The sequence below is a fragment of the Corvus kubaryi genome, unplaced genomic scaffold (assembly GCF_017639235.1).
Source record: "Corvus kubaryi isolate FWS band 111438036 unplaced genomic scaffold, C.kubaryi_AGA036_p1.0 74, whole genome shotgun sequence".
NCBI lineage: Eukaryota > Metazoa > Chordata > Aves > Passeriformes > Corvidae > Corvus > Corvus kubaryi.
In genome coordinates, this window is record NW_024582061.1 from 14,745,503 (window position 1) to 14,764,683 (window position 19,181).

At 45.1% G+C, this 19,181-nt stretch overlaps 1 protein-coding gene across 19 annotated transcripts in view; it reads right to left on the reverse strand.

Annotated features, from left to right (window-relative positions):
- RBFOX2 (RNA binding fox-1 homolog 2) overlaps nucleotides 1–19,181 on the reverse strand; it is a 172,099-nt gene that overhangs the window by 86,646 nt on the left and 66,272 nt on the right. For 4 of the 19 annotated variants that reach the window (XM_042051170.1, XM_042051166.1, XM_042051160.1 and 1 more), the window contains exon 1: nucleotides 617–639. The exons of 8 other annotated variants lie outside the window; for them this stretch is intronic. In XM_042051170.1, the coding sequence (XP_041907104.1) occupies nucleotides 617–619 (3 nt within the window). In that variant the 5' untranslated portion in view covers nucleotides 620–639. Of the gene's footprint in view, nucleotides 1–49; nucleotides 235–616; nucleotides 641–4,608; nucleotides 4,669–10,455; nucleotides 10,543–19,181 lie in introns of those variants that run through there. 7 more of the 19 variants (XM_042051164.1, XM_042051168.1, XM_042051173.1 and 4 more) reach the window with 5 other exon arrangements.

Sequence of the window (19,181 nt, forward strand, 5' to 3'; positions counted from 1 at the left end):
CAAAGCCGGGCGGACAGCCGCCGGAGCCCGGCCCGCCCGCCACCCTTACCTGAGTTACCATTTTCTTTTTCTCCATAAACCAAAATGGGGGAGGCCGGCCGCAGGGGAGAGGGGAAATTTAAAAAAAAAAGAGAGAAAAAAATAAAATTAAATAAAAAAGCAGCAGCCCCGTGGAGGCGGGCGGCGGCGGCGGGTGCCTGCGCTGCGCTGCGCTGCCTCGCCGGCGCGGTGCTCCCCGAGCCCTTTTTCCTCTCTTTCTTCTCCCGTGTTCCTCCCCTTCTTCCCCCTCCCTCCCCCCCCGCCCGCCGCCCCCCCGGCTCAGCCAGATGGCTGCGGGAAGCGCCGCCCCGAATGCCGAAGATAATTAATGCGAGCCGGGGCCGCCCCCGCCGCGCCCCGCCTCGCCCCGCCCGGCTGGATCGGCTCGGCACGGCCACCCCCCGCCCCAGCGAGGCGCTCCCTCGCCCGCCCGCCGGGACTCCCCACCGCTCCCCGGGAAGCGGGAGGCTCGGCGAAGGCGCAAACGCGAGCTGGAAACAAAAGCGAAGGTGGCCCCGTGCAGCGCCGGTCCCGGCCGGCATAACCCCACGGCCGGCCCGAGCTCCGCCGCACCTACCATGCCTAGCGCCCCAGGCCTCCCTCGCCTAGACCTCACCAGACGGCAAAGAGCATCTCCCGGCTGGAGGATGCTGGAGAGAGAGCTGTCAGTTTTGCACAGACCTCCCTCCTGCCACAAAAGCGAGAACGCGTGGGTTACACGGTGTGTTGGATGAACCGGAAGCAGTATCCGTGCCAGGATCTGCATTTCCAACATCATAAAACCTGGAGACTGCTGGACTCCTTCCCAGCTTGCTTTTTTCCCTCCCATTTATCTTCAGCAAGCATCTGGCCCCGAGCACCTGAGCACGCCACGGTTGACAGCATCTGTTCTCTCAGCGACCCCATAAAACAGAGCGATACACTGCTACCCCATTTGCCAGACGGGATCTGAGATGCTCTGATTGATTTTTCCCAACACTGCACCCATGGAAACCCACGGACAGGGCTGAGTGCAGGACTGCCAATTCCGTGGTTAGACAAGAAGACTGTACTGATGCTCCAGTGCTCATGACGCAGAGATAAAACCAGCTCAGGCAAGTTGTCCCTCTGATGTATCTCTTCTTGACACCTGGTACTCAAGAAACTCCCCAGGCTTTAGCAGCAGAGAAGCCAAATTACAGCACAGTAACACCTTGCATCCCCATGTGTTCTTCTTTGCATGAATATGCCCAGTTATAATTTACACATGCAAAAAAAAAAAAAAAAAAAAAAAGCCTAGTGGTTTTGCTTCATGGGCTTCTGCTACGGCACTGCTCTCCAGGCAGCTCATGCTGACCCACGATGCTTTTTAGTTTCCCAATTTCACTCACTGCAAACTGATCTTTGGCTCCCTCCCTTCTTCCTTCCCTTCCCTTGCCCTTTCTCTCCTTATTCAGCAGGAGACCAGCAGGAGCACATGTCACGGGCCAGTCCCCTCCCCTGTCGTGAAAAGCAGGAGACCAAGACACCAGAAGCCCTTACATGCCACCAGTGCATGGAGGCAGAGAGCCACGGGCCAGCCGCCCAACACGACCAAACTGTGATGTGGGATCCTCTGGGAGGGAGCCAGCCTCCAAGGCTGCAGCCCACAGGCCTCTGAGTCAGAGTCCACGTTTTTCTGTGTTATCTCACCCTCTCTGGTAACTTGCAAGTTACAATACTACATATTTACATGCAATGTTGCAAAACCAGGGGAAGTAGTGGATTTGGTTTTTCCTCCCCTATTACAAACCTGAGATTCTGGAGCACAGTTCTAGGTCGAGTGTAAATTCCATTTCAAAGCAGCAAAAAACACAGTGACCTCCTTAAACCTTTGACATGACAAAGCACCAGGTTTCAGCATTGTGCATCTTATTCATCAGACCTCTGCAAATCACTCAGGATAATCTCCTTATTCTCTCCACTTAAGTACTTTAACTGTTGTGTTCACTCAGTCTTGTCTGTGCCATGAGGTAGCATCCTCTTGTCCCAGATCTAGGGCTGTAGCACATCATCCCACATTCAGGACATCATCCCACTACTGTTAACCAGAATAGCCCCACTTCTACTCCATTTTGGGCTTCACCTGAGGAACTCCTAGAAATATTTGCCATCAGAGAGAGTCTTCTAAGGAAAAAGAGGCACCCAACCATGGACAGAACCTTCCCTCACACTGCCTACCACCACCCAGTTGGTACATCTGCTTTGCTCATGTGCCAGCAGAGTGGGAATTCCCTTCACTGTGATCTACTGCTGGTGTCCCTCTTTCATCTCCACTGTGGGCCAGAAAGCTTCTCCTCCCCCATGCTGGGAATTTATCCACCTTTGCTCCTGTTGAACAAGAGAAAAGACCCAATTTTCAGTGGATGTGCTTAGGCAACAAGAAACGCAGGTCTGCAAGAGCTTTCACTGCTGCAGAACCAGATTAAATGAGCATCTGATACAGAGTTCCAAAAAATACCTTAAAAATACCATGCAAAACATGACCAGACATGGCAACACCTAAGATCTTTGTTTCTTTGGTTCTACTGGAGCCCAGGAGCAACACCTGATAATGAGCAAGGCCTACAAAATTAATTGGTGAATCTGTGCAACTCATTTTTCCTCACTGAGGGATGGGAGTTCAGATGTTGTCTCATGGCCATGCAGACTAAGTTTAGTGGACCTCCACTTAGCTCCTCCTGTGTGAGAATCATGGGACCACTCCTAAATTTACCATCACAGTTTGCCACCCTCTACTAAGCAAAACCAAACCCCAAACTGAAATCTTGCTGCTGAAAAGAACAGAGAAGCACAAGCAGAGCTGAAGGCTGGAAGCCTGAAGAACACATAGCTCAGAGCCACGAGATCACCCCTTCCTACTTACCGCATTTATTCAAAAAGCAATGTATTCAGAACAGCTCGAGATGCCAATACTTATGAGTTCTTACAGTTCCTCATGCATCACGGGCACATATGCATCAAAACTTCATTACTGTGCTGTAGAAGTAGCGTTTCGAAATAACTTTGGGCAAATTTAACTAGTCTGTCTCTGCAGTGCCAGGCACAGCTGATCAGGCTCATCATGCCAGGCAAAGCTCATTGCTCCCACCTGAGCACGTCTGTGACACTTTTATAGTCTCTTCTGTGTTCGTGCAGATGTACATGATAGTTTCTGGTTAGCTCCTACCATTCAAATCCTAATGGCAAAGAAGCTGGAGAAGGATGTTTATGCAGCAGGCTACAGGACAAGGCCACTGAAATCACAAAGATGAGAGCACAGATGAAGAACTAACCTCTAGTTTGACTAAGTAGTCTACATGTACACTCTTAAATGCTTGGGTTAGTTTAACACTCATAGAAATCATGGAACTAGGAAGAGGAGGAGTCCACAAATACTCTGCTTTCAGGAAGCTTCAGGATTTGTTTTCTTTTTTTTTTTTTTTTGCTATGCTATTTTTCACCCTTTGCTGCTAAGGGTGGAAAGAAAGCATAGCCTTCAATTTTAACATCCCATTACCTGCATTTCTGTGCTGGCTCAAGTTTAGATGGAGCAAACCTGCCAGCTGGACCAAGGCCAGAGGGAAGAAAAAAAGAGTTTCAAGTGCAAAGAACCAATTTATCAGGAACAAATCGTAACAACCAAAAGACACACTTCTGCTGGTGGATTCTATTCATGTGGGTAATAAAACCCCCGATACAAGGTAAGCTAACAAAATGCTATTTAGTGGCTATCTGATGTATCTCACCATAGATAATCGTGAACTGCTAGTTTACATTTCACATTTTCTGGATAAACTTGGTGCCTGTAAGGACATGGAGTGCTGACACTGAATAGCCAAGGACTGCCTAGAGAACATCATCTGCCACTTGGCTCCAAAAGTATTTGAGCCTGACCCACACAGCCTCTGTCTTCTCCAAGACTCCACACACTGGGCCAGCAAATCTCACGTGTGCTCCAAATATAGCCCCCTCCCCCAGCAAGAGGCTGCAATACAGGCTTTGCCCAGCCCCGAGCGCTGCTCTCAAACCCACCCGTTCCCTTCACCCTACACATCCTCTCTGGACCTCTAAAAGCAAAAATGTGACAAATGAGACTTTGTCGGAGGTTTTGTGGGTGGTTTCGGAGGAGGGAGGAGGAGAATAGGTGAGGAGCTGATCTGTGTGGCTCAGCATCCCTGTGGGACAGGCTGCAGTCACACGTACAAGTCACATGTGCCCCAACAACGCAGTAAGACACTCAACAACACACTGGTTCACAGAGCACAGCACTGCTGTCAGTTCAACCCCCCCTACAAACAAACAAACAAAGAAACAGGCCAAAAATGCGAACCAAAATACACAAGTCTCAAACAAGACAAATCTTGGAGTTAAAAAGTATCAAATGTACTGCTCTGGTGTAGGAGCTTCAAAGCCCTCTGCAGGGTCTCTGGGCAGAGGCCTGGGACACAAGAAGCCCAGCTCAGAAGCGGTGTCCTTCTACAAAACCAGCATGTAAGCTCCAATTCTGTCCAAATAACATACAGAGCAAAGACCAAAACTCTTTAAAGTCGCCGCTGTCCTTTTGCTTACCTGGACAACTGGGTATTGGTAATCCATACAATACACACCATACATAGCCAAAGATCCTCCAGCTAAAGGCCAAATGGACACAGGACTGGAAGCTTCAAATCTGAGTCTCCGTCTTTCAGCCTTGTGGGAAGGACTCTGGCAGCCCTGCGCAGTGTTTGGCTCGGGCCTCTGGGGCCACTCAGGTTGACACTAGCTCAGCTGAAAATAAAAAGGAGCTGCCTGGCTCGGCACAGCTCAGCCCCTCTCTTCTGGGATCCAGCAAGGCAGCGCTCAACCATAGGCGGCAGAGGCTCCTAAAATTAGAAATCCTCTACTGAAAACGGCCCTGCAAGCCTCGACTGAGGAGTGTCCTGCGATTCCCGGGCAGCAAACAGAGCAACTGCCAGGAAGAGGGGGACACAGGATCTTCGCAGCCACTGCTGCCAGGGATGGGAGGAAGCAAACAGCATTTAGGATCTGAAAAGAGCATATGTTCTGGGCTCTAGGTGCGTCAGAGGGAACACTCCCAATCCAGGACAGGGAAAAACATATGGGACTGTTCCTCCCCCACCACCATACCCTTCTTGCTGTCCTCTGCAGGGACAGGTGCTGGGATTAGCATAGTAAAACCCTTTGGTGTCAGGGACAGAGGGAGGGAGAGGGGAGAAGCCACACTGATACCTCAGACTGAAGGGATCTCTTTCACAAGGGAGCGTGTGCCCGTATCGTTTAACGCTTCTCCTCCCTCCCCAGCTGAGGCAAGCAGGGACAGCTGCTGGAACCAGGGCTTGCGGGGGGAGCTGGGCCCTGGAATGGCTCCCACTGCCTCAGCCTTGGGCCGGTGGGTTGTCCCCCCTCAGCTGTTCCAGTCAAACTGGGGGTGGTGAGAGGGATTAACTCTGTCATATGGGACGGTGAGCAGCAGGGAGAAGGGGGCAAGGCTGGGCAGGGCCAGTTGCTGTGCCCATTTTAGGAAGCCCATCCTCCTCATTCCCAGAGAGGAATCTGCTTCCTGACCGACAGGGACAGATGGGGAGCTGCCTGGCCAGCAGGCTCACCCCAGCAGCCCCGCATGCCGGCCACGTTACCAGACATCCACTGCTGATTCTTAGAAGATACACCATGGCCAGGGGGTGCACCAAGGGAGCCTGACCTCCCATAACAAATTGCATGAGGTTTCACCCATCACTACAAAAAACCACACCAGCCTGACACTGGCCAAAACCTGGGTTCTCAAAGAGTTAACAGCCCAAGCCCACAAAAGATTCCCACCTTCCTCCAAAGGATAGCAGGGATAAAACCCCTCCCTCTGAGGTTTCAAAAATAAACATGCTACAGTGATCAAACCCAAGAAGGGCTAGCCAAATTTCCCCCACACATACCATTTTAAATGCATAAAGTCAGGGGCTTTTTGCATTTCTAATCTTTAACTTTTCTGTAGTGCTGCTGTGCACCACTAAACAGCTGCCTCAGCCTAGCTCTGGGGCAGTGTTACACGTAATTTCCTCCCCCTCAGAAAGAGTTAAACTTGAGATTTACTTTTTCTTCAAGATATGCGGATCATTATCTAGCACAATTTGCATGCACAGACCTTACGGGTGCCTAATCCACAGCCCTCCGACCCACTCAGCCCAGCAGGACAGCTCTTGGCTCGTCCTCTGCTCCCACTGCCCTTTCTTTCTGAGACGCCTCGGAAAAGGACAGCTATGAGCTGGGTGAGTGGTTATAGCAGCTGTCGCCCACTCTCATCATCTTTCCTAGGGCCACAGGGCCACTCCTTCCTTACAAAAGGAGCATGACCAATTTGGAGAGTATATTGGAGAGTATTTGGAGAGCATGACATTTTTTACATCTAAAATAAATAAATAAATAAAAGTTTCTATAGCCATTGTTTCTGTGTGAAGATTTGCACAGACAGAGAAATCAGTTGCCCATAAATGGAAAAGCAGCTATGCTTCTAGATCTCTTCACTGGGGAAAAAGGATGAGGCTCCCACAATGAACTTCCATCTCATTCTGCCTTTGGCCAACTTACTTAGACCCAGACCCAAAACAGCTCACCATTATGATTCTGGAGCTCACCATTATGATTCTGAAGCTCACCATAACGCCCCTTCCTCCTCACCATTATGCCCCCACCTCCTCACCAGAGGGCTTTTTGGCAACCTCGAAGCACCTCCCTGAATGCCCTGCCTTGGGGCACAGATAGAATCTGGTTTCCTCTGAACGACCAATACTTTTTATTTCCTTCTGTTTTCTGTAACTACATGTTCAAAAGGTGCCTGCCCCTCATTCTTTTGCATAGCTCATTACTATGCACTCAAGCAATTTATTATCTCCAATAAAATCTTTTTATGAAAAGGCATTAATTTACACAAACCCAAAGTCTTTTCCACAGCCTGTTTTTGCTACTTCATATTACTGCCCCAGGTTTTAAAACCAAATCCCTAACTAAGTTAAACATCTTACATTTATTTCACAATCCAATTCTTGTCATTTCCAACCAAGCCTCAGGGGAATAAAACATTTCCAAATCCTAGTGCACATATCTTCCTATCTATAAATACCCATCAAATAGGCAAAACAAAACAAGGACGGGGAGCATCACCTAAGCACCTCTGCTGTTTTAACTACAAATCCAATAAAACTACCATGCTGTAAAGTTTTTGATGTAGGCTTAAATACTGTGACTTAACCAGCATTGAGATACTCGGGTGATACTTTGGTAACAAAGCATCACACTTCCTGTGTCCCTCAGATAATTATATGACAAAAGCCAGTTTTAAACTCATAGTTGCCAAGATGGACACAGCAGGACTTTACTGACCAGTAATAAACTACTGAATTTTCTGCAAGACTGGCCACAAGGGCTGGTTTACTACTGCGCACTGACTTGCAATAAATATTAGTCAAATATAAGATGGCGCTGCACTCTGTAATTCTGTTTTGAGATAATAGTCCAACTGCATTACCATCCGACCTACTATGCCCATGCATTTCCAGTAACACAAGTTAAGTAACTGTTATAAAATCATACCCTTGCTCCTGCAGATGCTTACATGTATGAATAATTTTAAATTTACAGAAATACGAAGACAGGAAAAGATCTTCTGACACAGAATCAGATCAACTGCTATCATACAACATCAGCTTAACTTTTTATAAAATCTATCACACTGTATCTTAGAGCTGGGTTTTACAGCTACACTATCCCAGCAAAAAGGCTGCTCTAGAGTATCTGGGATCTGTGCTCTCCAGCTTAATGCTATTCCAGAGCAATTTCTGTCTTTCCTTTGTTCTTGTGCTAGTACTGTCCTATGGTTTAGCCATATTTTCTCTTTCCCTTACAACCAACCTTCCTCATGTATCCCCTCTCTAACCATCCAAACACGCAGCTGTTCCAGTCTTCTGTCACATGACAGGCTAACTATTCCCCAGCCTCTAGAAGCATGTTCTTGCACCTGATCTAGCCTGTGCTCATCTTTATTTTTAAAGACATCACCCCGAACAACATTAGCTCTGTTTCACAATTGCAGCTCTAAACTGCATCTTCTCTAGTCTCATTAGTACTTTCCTCTGTAGCACCACATCAGATGCTGTAGAACCTGTCTATAGTAAGAGACGTCATCCCATTATGTAAAATGCCCATTATCAAGGTAAGAAAATTGGTTATCTTAAAAGCAGACAGGCTGATAAGGCACAACTCAGTTTTAATGGATTTGTGTTGCCTTTTATCGCATTTTTTATTTGTATACAAGCCTTTAATTAATTTTTCTGTGTCAGCATGCAGCTGAGGTTGGGCCAACAGGGCTGTATTTACTCAGATCATTCCCTACCAGCAATATATCTATTCCACTTCCTGTTCTCCAAAACATATGACAGCACTCTAATTTGATAGATTAAAACTTGTACCAGATCTGCAACTGCATGAACCAGTTCTTTCAGTCTCAGGAACAGGCACCCCCCTTCCCCAGGCAACCCTGCTTCCCAGCCCAGCCTACCTGCACTAACTAGAATCTTTCAAATGTCCAGTGTGGCTGCTCTTACGGTAGGTTCATGCCCTTTACCAATCCTGCCCCTGTTCCCAAGATCAACTCTACTTAAAACAACAAAGATTTATTCAATTCTGTGACCACAAGAGCATCCTCATAACTACCCTATCCTCAACACTAAGTGGCCCAACCTCCTCCCTTCTCTCTAACTGTATTTTGAGAAACTGTCACCCATTTCCTTAGCAACATTTATAAGGTTTAATTCAGCCTGATTTTTGGCAGTTCTCATTTCATCCCTACTGATTTTAAAGGCACAGCAATATCTGCTGATAAATTCTCTTTTGTAAATTTGCTTCTTTTTTCACCTAAAGCCTTTATAAGGTTGGGCTGAAGTTTCTTCTTGGAGGATTTCTCCCCTTTGCACATACCATACTTTGTATCCAAAGTGCTTCTAAAAACCAAACAAAAAAAAGGTCCCACACAAACAACCAAAAAAAGCCCACCAAAACCAATCTACACCATTCTACATCCAGGGCTGCACTGACTTCATTAAATATATTGCTTCATGTATCAAAGCTTCTATCATGATCACCCCATCCAAAGGTGGGAAGATGGAGGCTCCTGAACAGCTTGTTTTCCAGTAGTAGTCATAGCACCAATAATCCACTCACTGTGTCAACAACAGGTGATGATGCTACAACGACAAAAATCTTTTGACCCAATGATTATTAGCAGCATTTGTTCTCCAAGCTGTATCTGAGAAATTAAAGTTTTTCATACTAATATTTATCTCTCTAAAGGTACTGGGAATAGTATCATTTCCGACCCTCAAGTTTCTATCCGAATCCAGTCCTGTGAGAGATTACAGCAGACTCGCAGTACTTCCCCTGGGACCTCTTTTACCATTCTTCCCCACAGCAATTTGACCAGAAACAAATCCTGCATTATCAGTATTACTCTGCTTTCTTCTTTACTGCATACAACACAGCCTATCACCTTTTACATCTACCCTATCTGAACCACACATAATCTTGAATGCATGTTAAAGCCATGATTACTATTCTTGCAGATTGATATTATCCCTATAATATCCAGTTTCATATTCTGCACCAGTAGACCTCGTTCCTCTATTTGTCATTTTGAATGCCAGAAGCCTGAAAAAAAGCCCTCCTTGATGTTTGTGGATTTATCAATCACACAGTTCCCAACCCCCTCAACTAAGAGTATCACCCATCTAGTTACTGCTGATTCTTTTCATAACATTTAATTCTGTTTTTTCCAGCTCCTACCTACCCATCACTCTTTCTAGAGATACTGTTTTACATGCCACTGTAGCAGCATTTACCTAATTTCCCCCTTTCTGTGTACTAAGCAAGGCATGGAGATTACACAAGTTTTATCCTGTGTTCTCAAAACTCAGTACTCTGTTTCACATGCACTGCTCTCTTTGATGTCTGGAGACTGAGGAACATTTTTGGAAAATGCCAAGACCATAGCCCTGGGCTTTGCTTTGCCTGCTTTGTTCAGGCTGTTTATAGCAAGCATGCTAGGTCACAATTACAAGAACAGCTATAAGAACATAATATAGCCATAGTCTCATGATGCTTGAAGTGCAGCCACAGCAGTTCCAGACATTTACCACATACTTTTTTTTTTTTAATTGCTAAAACTGTGGTATTGTGGGGACACAGCAATACAGCATAGAATCTGAGATATTTCCATGATACACAGTCATTACCCCACATTGATCTTTACTAAGGAATTACACCAACAGATTCATTTTATGAACTACATTTATAAATCTTTTGCATAATTTTCTGTTCTCCAGACAAATTAATCCAAGCCTTATCTAGTTACTCCCACTGAAGAGCTCTTACCTCCGCTGAATCTAACTCTTCATCGCTAGAAGCCTGGCTGATGCTCTTCCTCTCACCCACCAAAAATGGCATCTTTAACAATTAGCCAATCACTACATCTGCTAAACTGGGTCATCAGGGATCTGATGAGCAGCTTACAATATGTCTCTGCTTTTTAAAGACTGATGTAAATGTAGGAAACATGCCAGCAAGCAAGGATGCATTTTCTGGCTGGGTATGTACTGATTTCCATAGCAGCTAAATAGATCAAGCAGCTCAGCCAGTTCATACTAGTGTTAGACAAACAGCACCAAGATTACATCTACAGAGCTGCAAGAGATTCTCATTTTGCACAAAAGCAGGTCCCATGACCTGAGCACAAAGGTGGCTTTTGCCCACTCCAGGTGAGAATTTATACTGGAAAGTCCCCATTCTTCTCCAGGGATACATTTACTGCTTGTTTGGTTGGAATGCATATAATGCTTTTCAAACATGAAATGCACAACTTTTTTTTTTCTTCACAGATTTAGTATCACCAACGACCAGAAAAATTACTTATGGTCTAGTTGTTATTTTGACCCTGGAATCATTACAGATTCAAGTGGGGAGGACATAAATGTAAGCAGAGCACGCACAGGAAAGCTCAGTATTCCAAAATGGCACACAGAAGCAAACATGACAACACATGGGTGACTGCAGGAACTGGATTTTTCTCACATTTCAGAAGCCTGGCAGTTTCACACAGGTGTCCTGATCTCAAGAGCAAGAAGATTTGGTGGTGGATCAGCTATGCAGGTGAGTGAATAACTCAGCACCCAGCCAGTGCCTTCTCTGTGAGTGAAACACGTTAAGCAGGCAAATGTCGCAGATCAGGAACTAGATGCATTAAAGCAGAAATGAAACCAGCAGTTCTGGGGGACGTGGAGTAGCAGCAAACCGGAGTGTGTTGGATTAGCATAATAGGGACATCACAGGAAAGAATTTGAAAGGATTGGTAAAGCCATAGGAGCCATTACTTGCCTGAACCCTGTTTGATTAGTTAGTACTACTGATTCCTCATGTTCATTTGGATTAATAGTCAAAAAACACATTAGCACAAATGAAATTACCAAAAATACACTTTAAATCCAAGGAAACTAAAAGCCCCCTGGCAAAAGGCCCAAGGAACCCAAAGCTAAAGAAAGCAGCAAAAACATGTAGCAAAGATTGCCCCTTAATGCTCGCTGCTTCTGCCAAGGAAATACCTCAGGCAGACAGCAGAACTTCAGTCACTACACATCCAGTTTTCATGGATAAATTTCACAGTTTCAAAAAAAAATGGACAAAGAAAAATTCTAAAGATGGTATTTAACGAAGTCGGAGCTCTGAAATAGCTCCTGATCATGTCTTTCCTGCTCCAGGTGCTGGAGATGTCTCTTTTCCATCTTTTTCTGCAACACATTCTCCATTTGCAAGGCAATTTACTTAAGAGTGATAGAGTTTGTCTGCATGTGCCACTACCACTCTAAACACTCTCCAACCAAGCTCTGTAGTCCTGAAACCGGTCTAAAGTGGCTTAACAGCAGGCACCATGCATACTCTAAACTGTGGACATAAGATACCTGCATCCTGTTACTGCCCTTAGGTCTTCACTGCATCATCTACACGTAACAAATATCAATGGTTCGTCTAGACCGGAAAACAAGAACAGTTTTGAAAAACAATTACAAATACACAACATAAGAGGAGAAGAGGTCAGAATTAGAAGTCATTACTTCTTAACTACTGCTTATTTTCAAAGCCTCAACAAACTCTGCTTTAGGGAAGGATGTGGAAAAAGGAGGCAGAACAGTAATACGAAGTCAGTCTGCTAAAGGAGCACATTGCAAGACCTCTGTCTGCTGGACAATTGGCTTTTTTGTTTTGTTGAGCTTTCTTACAGCCATCCAGTAGAATGGTAACATTAGCAAATTCCAGAAACCTATATACCACAGGGGACTCATGAAATCACAAGCCTGGATCTTCCTCAACCAGAAACCAAGCTCTTCGAATACCCAGCCTACACTGTCATGGCTGTCAAGAGAGACAGACAAACACTTCTCGATCCTAAAGTTAAGATTTTTGTAGGCAGAGTCTTCCTTAAGTTGCAAGTACAGATCCTGCCCACGCAACTTCAGCTGCCGGACATGGACTCAAGTTAATTCAGGCAAAACTTACGATTGCCCAAAGTCTACCTCTGAAATTATTACAAAGGAAAAATGTAAGGCAGTGATGAACACTCATCTGAAGTTTGAAAAATCCCCTGTCAAAAGACTGTGCTCCCAGAACTGAGGTTTTATTCACAATGCTAACGAGCTGGCTCCCAGCAAGGCAGCTTTAACAGAACAATAACTCACAAGAATATATTAGTGATTAAGTTGCAAAATAAACCTGCCAGTAGTCTCAATACACCAGCAGCATACAGAAGAAACGACTTCAACTTTCCTTTCTAGCCCAATCCATTGTTTTACATACATTACAGAACAGGTTTTAACTATACAGTCTTGAGACAACCCCAGAACATGAGTATAACATGCATTCAAAAGAAGCTTCTAAAACCAGACAGGCTCCATCACCTTAGTTATTACCAAAAGGCACAGTATAAAAGGGGGAAAAGACAGTATACACAGATTTTTTAGAAAAAAATTATCTGTGTCTTGGGTCTGGGCCTCCTTTCAAGGAGAACTCTAAATACTTGGCACTGCTTCAGGAAGTAAATAAGTATACTTCTGAGCTAAGATACTTGGTAATGGAGGTGATTGTATCACAGCTTTCTTTTGGGACCACTTATATATGCACTGATCTCGGTAATGCTACATGTCCATCAAAATGCTTTTTGCTTGTTACATGAGAAACAAAAAGGTGTCCAGATGCAGAATTTTAACATCAAAGAAGACAAGGAGTTTTCTCTTGGTAGTTTAGACATTACATGAGAGCCACACTGCCTTTCTATATTCCTTCGGGGGCAGTGGACAAAGAGGAAGCAAAAAGAATAGAGTGAAGGCAGTTCTCCTTCATTTCAGAGGCTGTTCCAGAACCTCAGTCAGAGAAAAGCTTTGCCCATTCTGTCTCTCACAGTCCCACTTGGTTTTTCACTTAACAAGCAGCAGCAGTTCAATTAGCTGATCCTTAAGGGCTTTGACAAAGGGAAGATCCGAAAAAGAAAGATTTGACTCTTCTAGAAATAGAGCAGCTTAAGTCTGAGCATTTCCTCAGATCTATGCTAAGCCTACAAAAATTAAGGTTAATTCCTTAATTAAAGAACCACCTTCCTAAGAATAAATATTATTAAAAGTCACCAGATGGTAGTATCAGACATACTCTCACCAAGTATTTTTAATTGAATGAATCACAAACTAGGGCTGGACCACACTGACAATTCCCCTGTAGTGTAAGTACAGTTCTGCCATTACCTCAGACCCACCAGCAAACGGCCACATGGGGCTGTTGGAAACGCCACATGCATTCCCAGTCTATCCCAGCAAATGGCTCACGGGATAAACCACTTTCAACAACGGTTTGAGCCAACATGTTTCACCCCGCCTTTGCCCTGGGGTGAAGGGAGAACATGATCAACCATTGCAGAGCATTTCAGAACGTTGCTGTGTGGCTGCGTCTTACTCATCCAGCTGAGCACTTGCTTCCTAACAGATACGGTTTTGGTACGGACTTTCCTCCCCACCTCGCCTCCCAGCTTATCAAATTACCTCCACGTGACAAACTAAAATAGAATAAGGTACTTGTTCCAAGTTAACGAGTGGCCACACAATAAATTATGCTAGTATGAACTTAAATTTATCCCTACCTTAGAGTAGTATGGCTTCCCGGCTACACAAACAAAAGCAGGGGGAAAGGTTTTCAGGGACAGCATTCTGCTGCTCTGACACAGGAGCAAAAGCACTCCCTGCCCAACTTGGTGCAATCAGAACAGCAGAGCAGCTGCCCACATCCTGAAACTGTGTACGCAAGAGGCAAAACACATCAAAAATATTAAACAAAACTCTTAATTGAATGAAAGTAAGAAAGAAAGAAACAGGCAGCACTGTCTATGTGTGATGGCTGGGTTTGAGACTGTATTGCTGGCAGGAACTGAGGAATTGGAGAACATCACACAGGCAGGACCCTTAGGTGCTGCAACAGCAGGTCACCAAATAAATCTCAGGAATTCATCTGGAAACAGTTCCATGACAGCAATATACAAAATATGACACTTAAAGCATAAATCTGCAAAGGTAATTTCATGATAGAATTACATCTGTCCATTAATTTCTGCAGGCCTCAGTTCAAAATCTTGCCCACCTGCTCAGCTTTAGATGATGAATCCCGTTTTTTCACCCATTCCCATTAAAAAAAAAAAAAAATTTAGAAATCCCAAACTCAGGCAGCTCTAAAGAGATTCAAGAGAAAAAAAACCAGAAGTGCTGCAGTGAAGAGTTTGGTGCATTTGCTGAGTGCACAGAAAGGATCCAGAAATAGCATGCAAAGCTGAGGTTTGGCAAAAATGATGCCGTTTACCCGGAAAGAGGAGAGCCAAGACAGGCTAAATGAATGGTGACAGCAGCAAGTTATGCTTTAATGTAGGGGGGACCGCAGGGACTACTTTGTCTTGAGGCAGAGGTGCTAGTTACTGCTGTGTCCTTCTCCAGTGGTTTCAGTGGAGAAGCATAAGGCTGCGGTGGAGAACAGAAAGAGGTATCTTAAGAGTATGCCAGCTCAGAGGCAAGGAGTAGTCTTCATATTGCTTTCTGCCTCAGACTAAAACAAAAAAAGTAGAAGACAGCAAACACCTAGATTTTTTTTTTTGATTGGGATTTTTGAAACCTATCTATTTCTGAAAGCAGGAGAGAGAAAACTTCTGGAAATCTCTTTATTCTCACAGAGAGTCCCAGGACACAGGCACAGAGGTCTGCCATGGGCACATAAGATAACTGCCACCCACTCTTCTCCCCAAGACCCAGAAGAACAGAATAAAGGCTGACATGGCTCAGTCCAAAGTCCTTTCCTGCAGGCTAGCTTCAGCTCCCAGCAAGTTCTAAAACAAGCCACAGCAGCAGAAATCCCCGGACAACAACCACTGAGGGCTTTCTCTGGTTCCACTGTCTGCACAATCAAGATATCTGCTCTTTCATCAGCTTTCTGTGACCTCTATAAAAAAGATTCACTCATGTACATTCACCCTAATTTGCCACACTATCTGCATTCTCTGTCCCAAAACCATGATGCCATAAAAATGGTTTCCTGGCTCCCACAAAAACCCGTATCTCTGCTTTCTCTCACTATCAAGAAATCGCCACCAAAGACTTGGCTCATGTTCTCTGGCCAACTCTCCAGTTACTCTGCAGTGGGACTACTCTCACTTCATGGTAACAGGACTACTAAGGCAAAAATTAACTGCAACTCCTCTGCATTATCAGCTTGGGATATCAGCAGCACTCAAACTTCAGTCTTTGCAGCTTTACAGGTCTCTTAGCATGAATTTAAAAGAACCACTTATCTCAGGCTAGAGATTCATGCGTAGGCCACAGTTAAAGTAGGGCAATACTTAAGCTGCATCTCAAGCTCACATTGTAATGAAGCGAAAGCTGCAACTTCAAGCTCTGAAGGGGCACAGCAGGCACACTCCTGCAACTGCTCTGAACTAGACAGCTTCTGAAAAACTTGTGTGAATCTTAAAAACCTAATACAGCTCAACAGCATGCAACCTGTTTTAGCAGGCAGATCCAGCTGCAGCATCATCTTTCACATACATCACCAGGTTCTCAGTACAGTGCTGAGAATGAGGTCCTATTCTGCAGCAGAGGAACGTAGTAGATGTGCAAACACTGCAGGAAGCAAATTTCAGAATGGCAGACTGCCAACACCTCTGGGCAAAATGAAGAAAAACCATCACTGCCACCCAACTGCCCCAAGATTGTCTGCAACAGAACAGGAAAATATGGAACTGCCATCAAGGCAAAAACAAAGAAAATGACAGCCACTCTTTAGAAGGAAAAAACCCCATGCTTTTCTTCATGCATTCTCTTCCTGGCTTACCCTCCTTACAATTATGGGACAGAGGTAATAACAGCCACTGAAAAGCCCAGCTGTCACATTTTGGTAATTCAATGATTGCCCACATAGATCTAATTACCTCAGCCAGCCCACATGCCTGAGACTTCATGTGGGCATGGCCATTCCTCAGCCTTGCCCTGACAGAGGTTTGGAGAGTGGAACCAAGAGCAATGCTAGGATGATCTGAGTTTTTCAGAGTCACCAAGGTTAAAGTATAGGGACAAGAAGGGAAACAGCTGCTCTAGACCTAGAGACAACAGAATGCTTAAAAACCTAGGAAAATAATTAAACGAACTAATGAGCCATAGTTGGCAAAGGAACCACAGGTCAAGGCAGATACAATTCCTCAGCAGGGGGAGAGGTGAAGAAGGGGAGAAGCTCTCCCGTATCAGGACAGAGAGGAACCAAGTTAGCAGCTCCATAGCAGAGCTGTGGCAAGGAGGGTAGAGAAAAAGGGATGTATCAAGACATGAGGTGATTTATTCTTAAGTTTCAGGGCTGGAATAAGCAGTAGAAGATGAACAAAAGGAAACATCTGTGGTGGATCCAAACAGGAGACAGAAGTGGGATGGCAATGCCACAGGGTTTGTTTTGTTATTGCGTTTGTTTGTTTTAAAAGGAAGTTAATAGAAAAACACCAGCAGCTTAAAATGCTCCAAGCACACAGCCTGCCACTCCTCCTAGGTTATGACAAAAATTCGTGCCCTGTAATGAGAAGGGCTTCCTGGGATCCAGCAGCCCTCCGACTCTTCACCCCCAGCTGGGGGGCGGAGGGGGTTCCCGTATCAGCGGCTCGGCAGCATGGAGCTCCCCAGGCTGGCACCGGCCGCCTGCCCAATTCAGACCTGTAATCTCCCTCGACTTTGATTTAATGCAGCAATTACTGGTAATGTGGTTTGAAGGAGATAAATGCCCAGTACAGGGCTGGCTGGCACTGACGCTCATTTCGCTCATGATGCGAGAACAGTTTTAATTAAAATCCCCTTTATGATAAAGGAGCTGCTTGACTGGATGTTTCTGTGCAGCCCTGATACGGAGCCTCCTCCAAAGCGGATTAGAAATCAAAGTTTCCCTCTTCTCGCTACTGGCAACACACAAAAATAGGGAACACTGTCACCATGTCACCCCTCTACAATTTCCTTAACCCTAGAACTGCTGGAAAAATGCCCACATTTCCTTAAAAGCAATTGCTTTTCCTTGTCATGCTCTAAGTGTTTTCCAAAAACTAAGCACAAGAGCTGCTTTAATTGGAATAAACGCATCCATAGAGCTCATCCTCTGTGATTCAAACCTGGTTTCCCCTCCATCTGGTTTAAAAGGGAATCGCCTTGGCTACTTCTATGGCAGACCCATACCTATAGCCTGCATTCTGGCAAGGAGAGGTATCAGCCCCATGGTGCTTTGGCAAGGTGGTAGGAAATCAGGGTTTGGCTGAAAAGCTGGAAAAGTAGAAGCCTCTGCTGGGTGAGGCAGAGCTGCATGGACAGGGGAGAGAAAAGGAGCAGCACTGCAAGATAAAGGCATAAAATTTGGCAGAGCAGTCAAGATCCCAGCACAGACATGTTCCAGAAATGATCTGTCAGCTCTTGATTGAGTTACAGCAAATGTAGGTGCAATTTTGGGTTGGTTTTCTTCTTTACACTATAGGAAATACCAGAGATGAATACATTAAGCACTGCTAGTTTCTACTGCAAGTGCCAGGAGCAGATTGTCACAGTGAGAAATTGGCCTTGTGCATTACACAGAAAAGGCAGCACTGGGTTTGGAGGCCTGCAGACAGTGCAATGTGAAGATAAAGAGCCTCAAGTCTGAATGTGCATTATTCCTCTCTTCAAGCCACCCGAACACACATAAACATAAAAAGGTTGATTTAAGCAGCTGAATTTCTCTGTGACCTTCAGAATATATCTTTGGGAACTACCTAGGCCCTGAAACAGGTTCCAGTCTTCTCAGAGCATGTGCCTCACCACCTGAGCAGTGCTCCATGTTCCCTGACATTGTCTTCTCCTCCAATGATGGGATTCTGCTCCAAAACCCCTTTTTCTTTAAAATAAGAAAGCAATTTCAAAGTGGCTGTCATGTTCCATGATTCCCCACCCCCTTCAGACAGCACAGTATCAAACAACAGATGAAAAAAAAAAAAAAATCCTGACAGAACCAGGAGGGATTCAGCACAACAGCATAACTAGCTGACTCCAGAGGAGTCTGAAAGAGCAGACACCAGACCATCAAATGCACTGCCATGAATGATGAAACCAGCCTTCAGGAGAACCCTGTTCCTCAACAGGATGAACAAAGGGTAAAAACACCAGGTCAGAGACAGCAACACAAAGATTTAATGTGGTTTTCCTGGACCACGAGGGAAAAAAATGAAACCAAAAAAGGCCTGGTATAATTAACAAGATTAAAGGGGGATTTAGGATCAGGACAGAAAAGCAACGGGCCAGATTGATCCTTACAGGATTAAAGCTGGAATCCTACTAAGAGTCCAGTGGTTGAGAGATCAACGCAATGTAATGGGATTAAACCAACATCAGCTTTTGTTTTTACACAACTGAACCTCCAGCGCCCGTACTTTTACTGCTTCAGATAAGCAGCAGCAAAGTTGACTGGTACCCACAAACAACTGGGGCACAGGCAGCCAAGCACTTTCCCTTTGGCCCTCTCAGGCAGAAGAG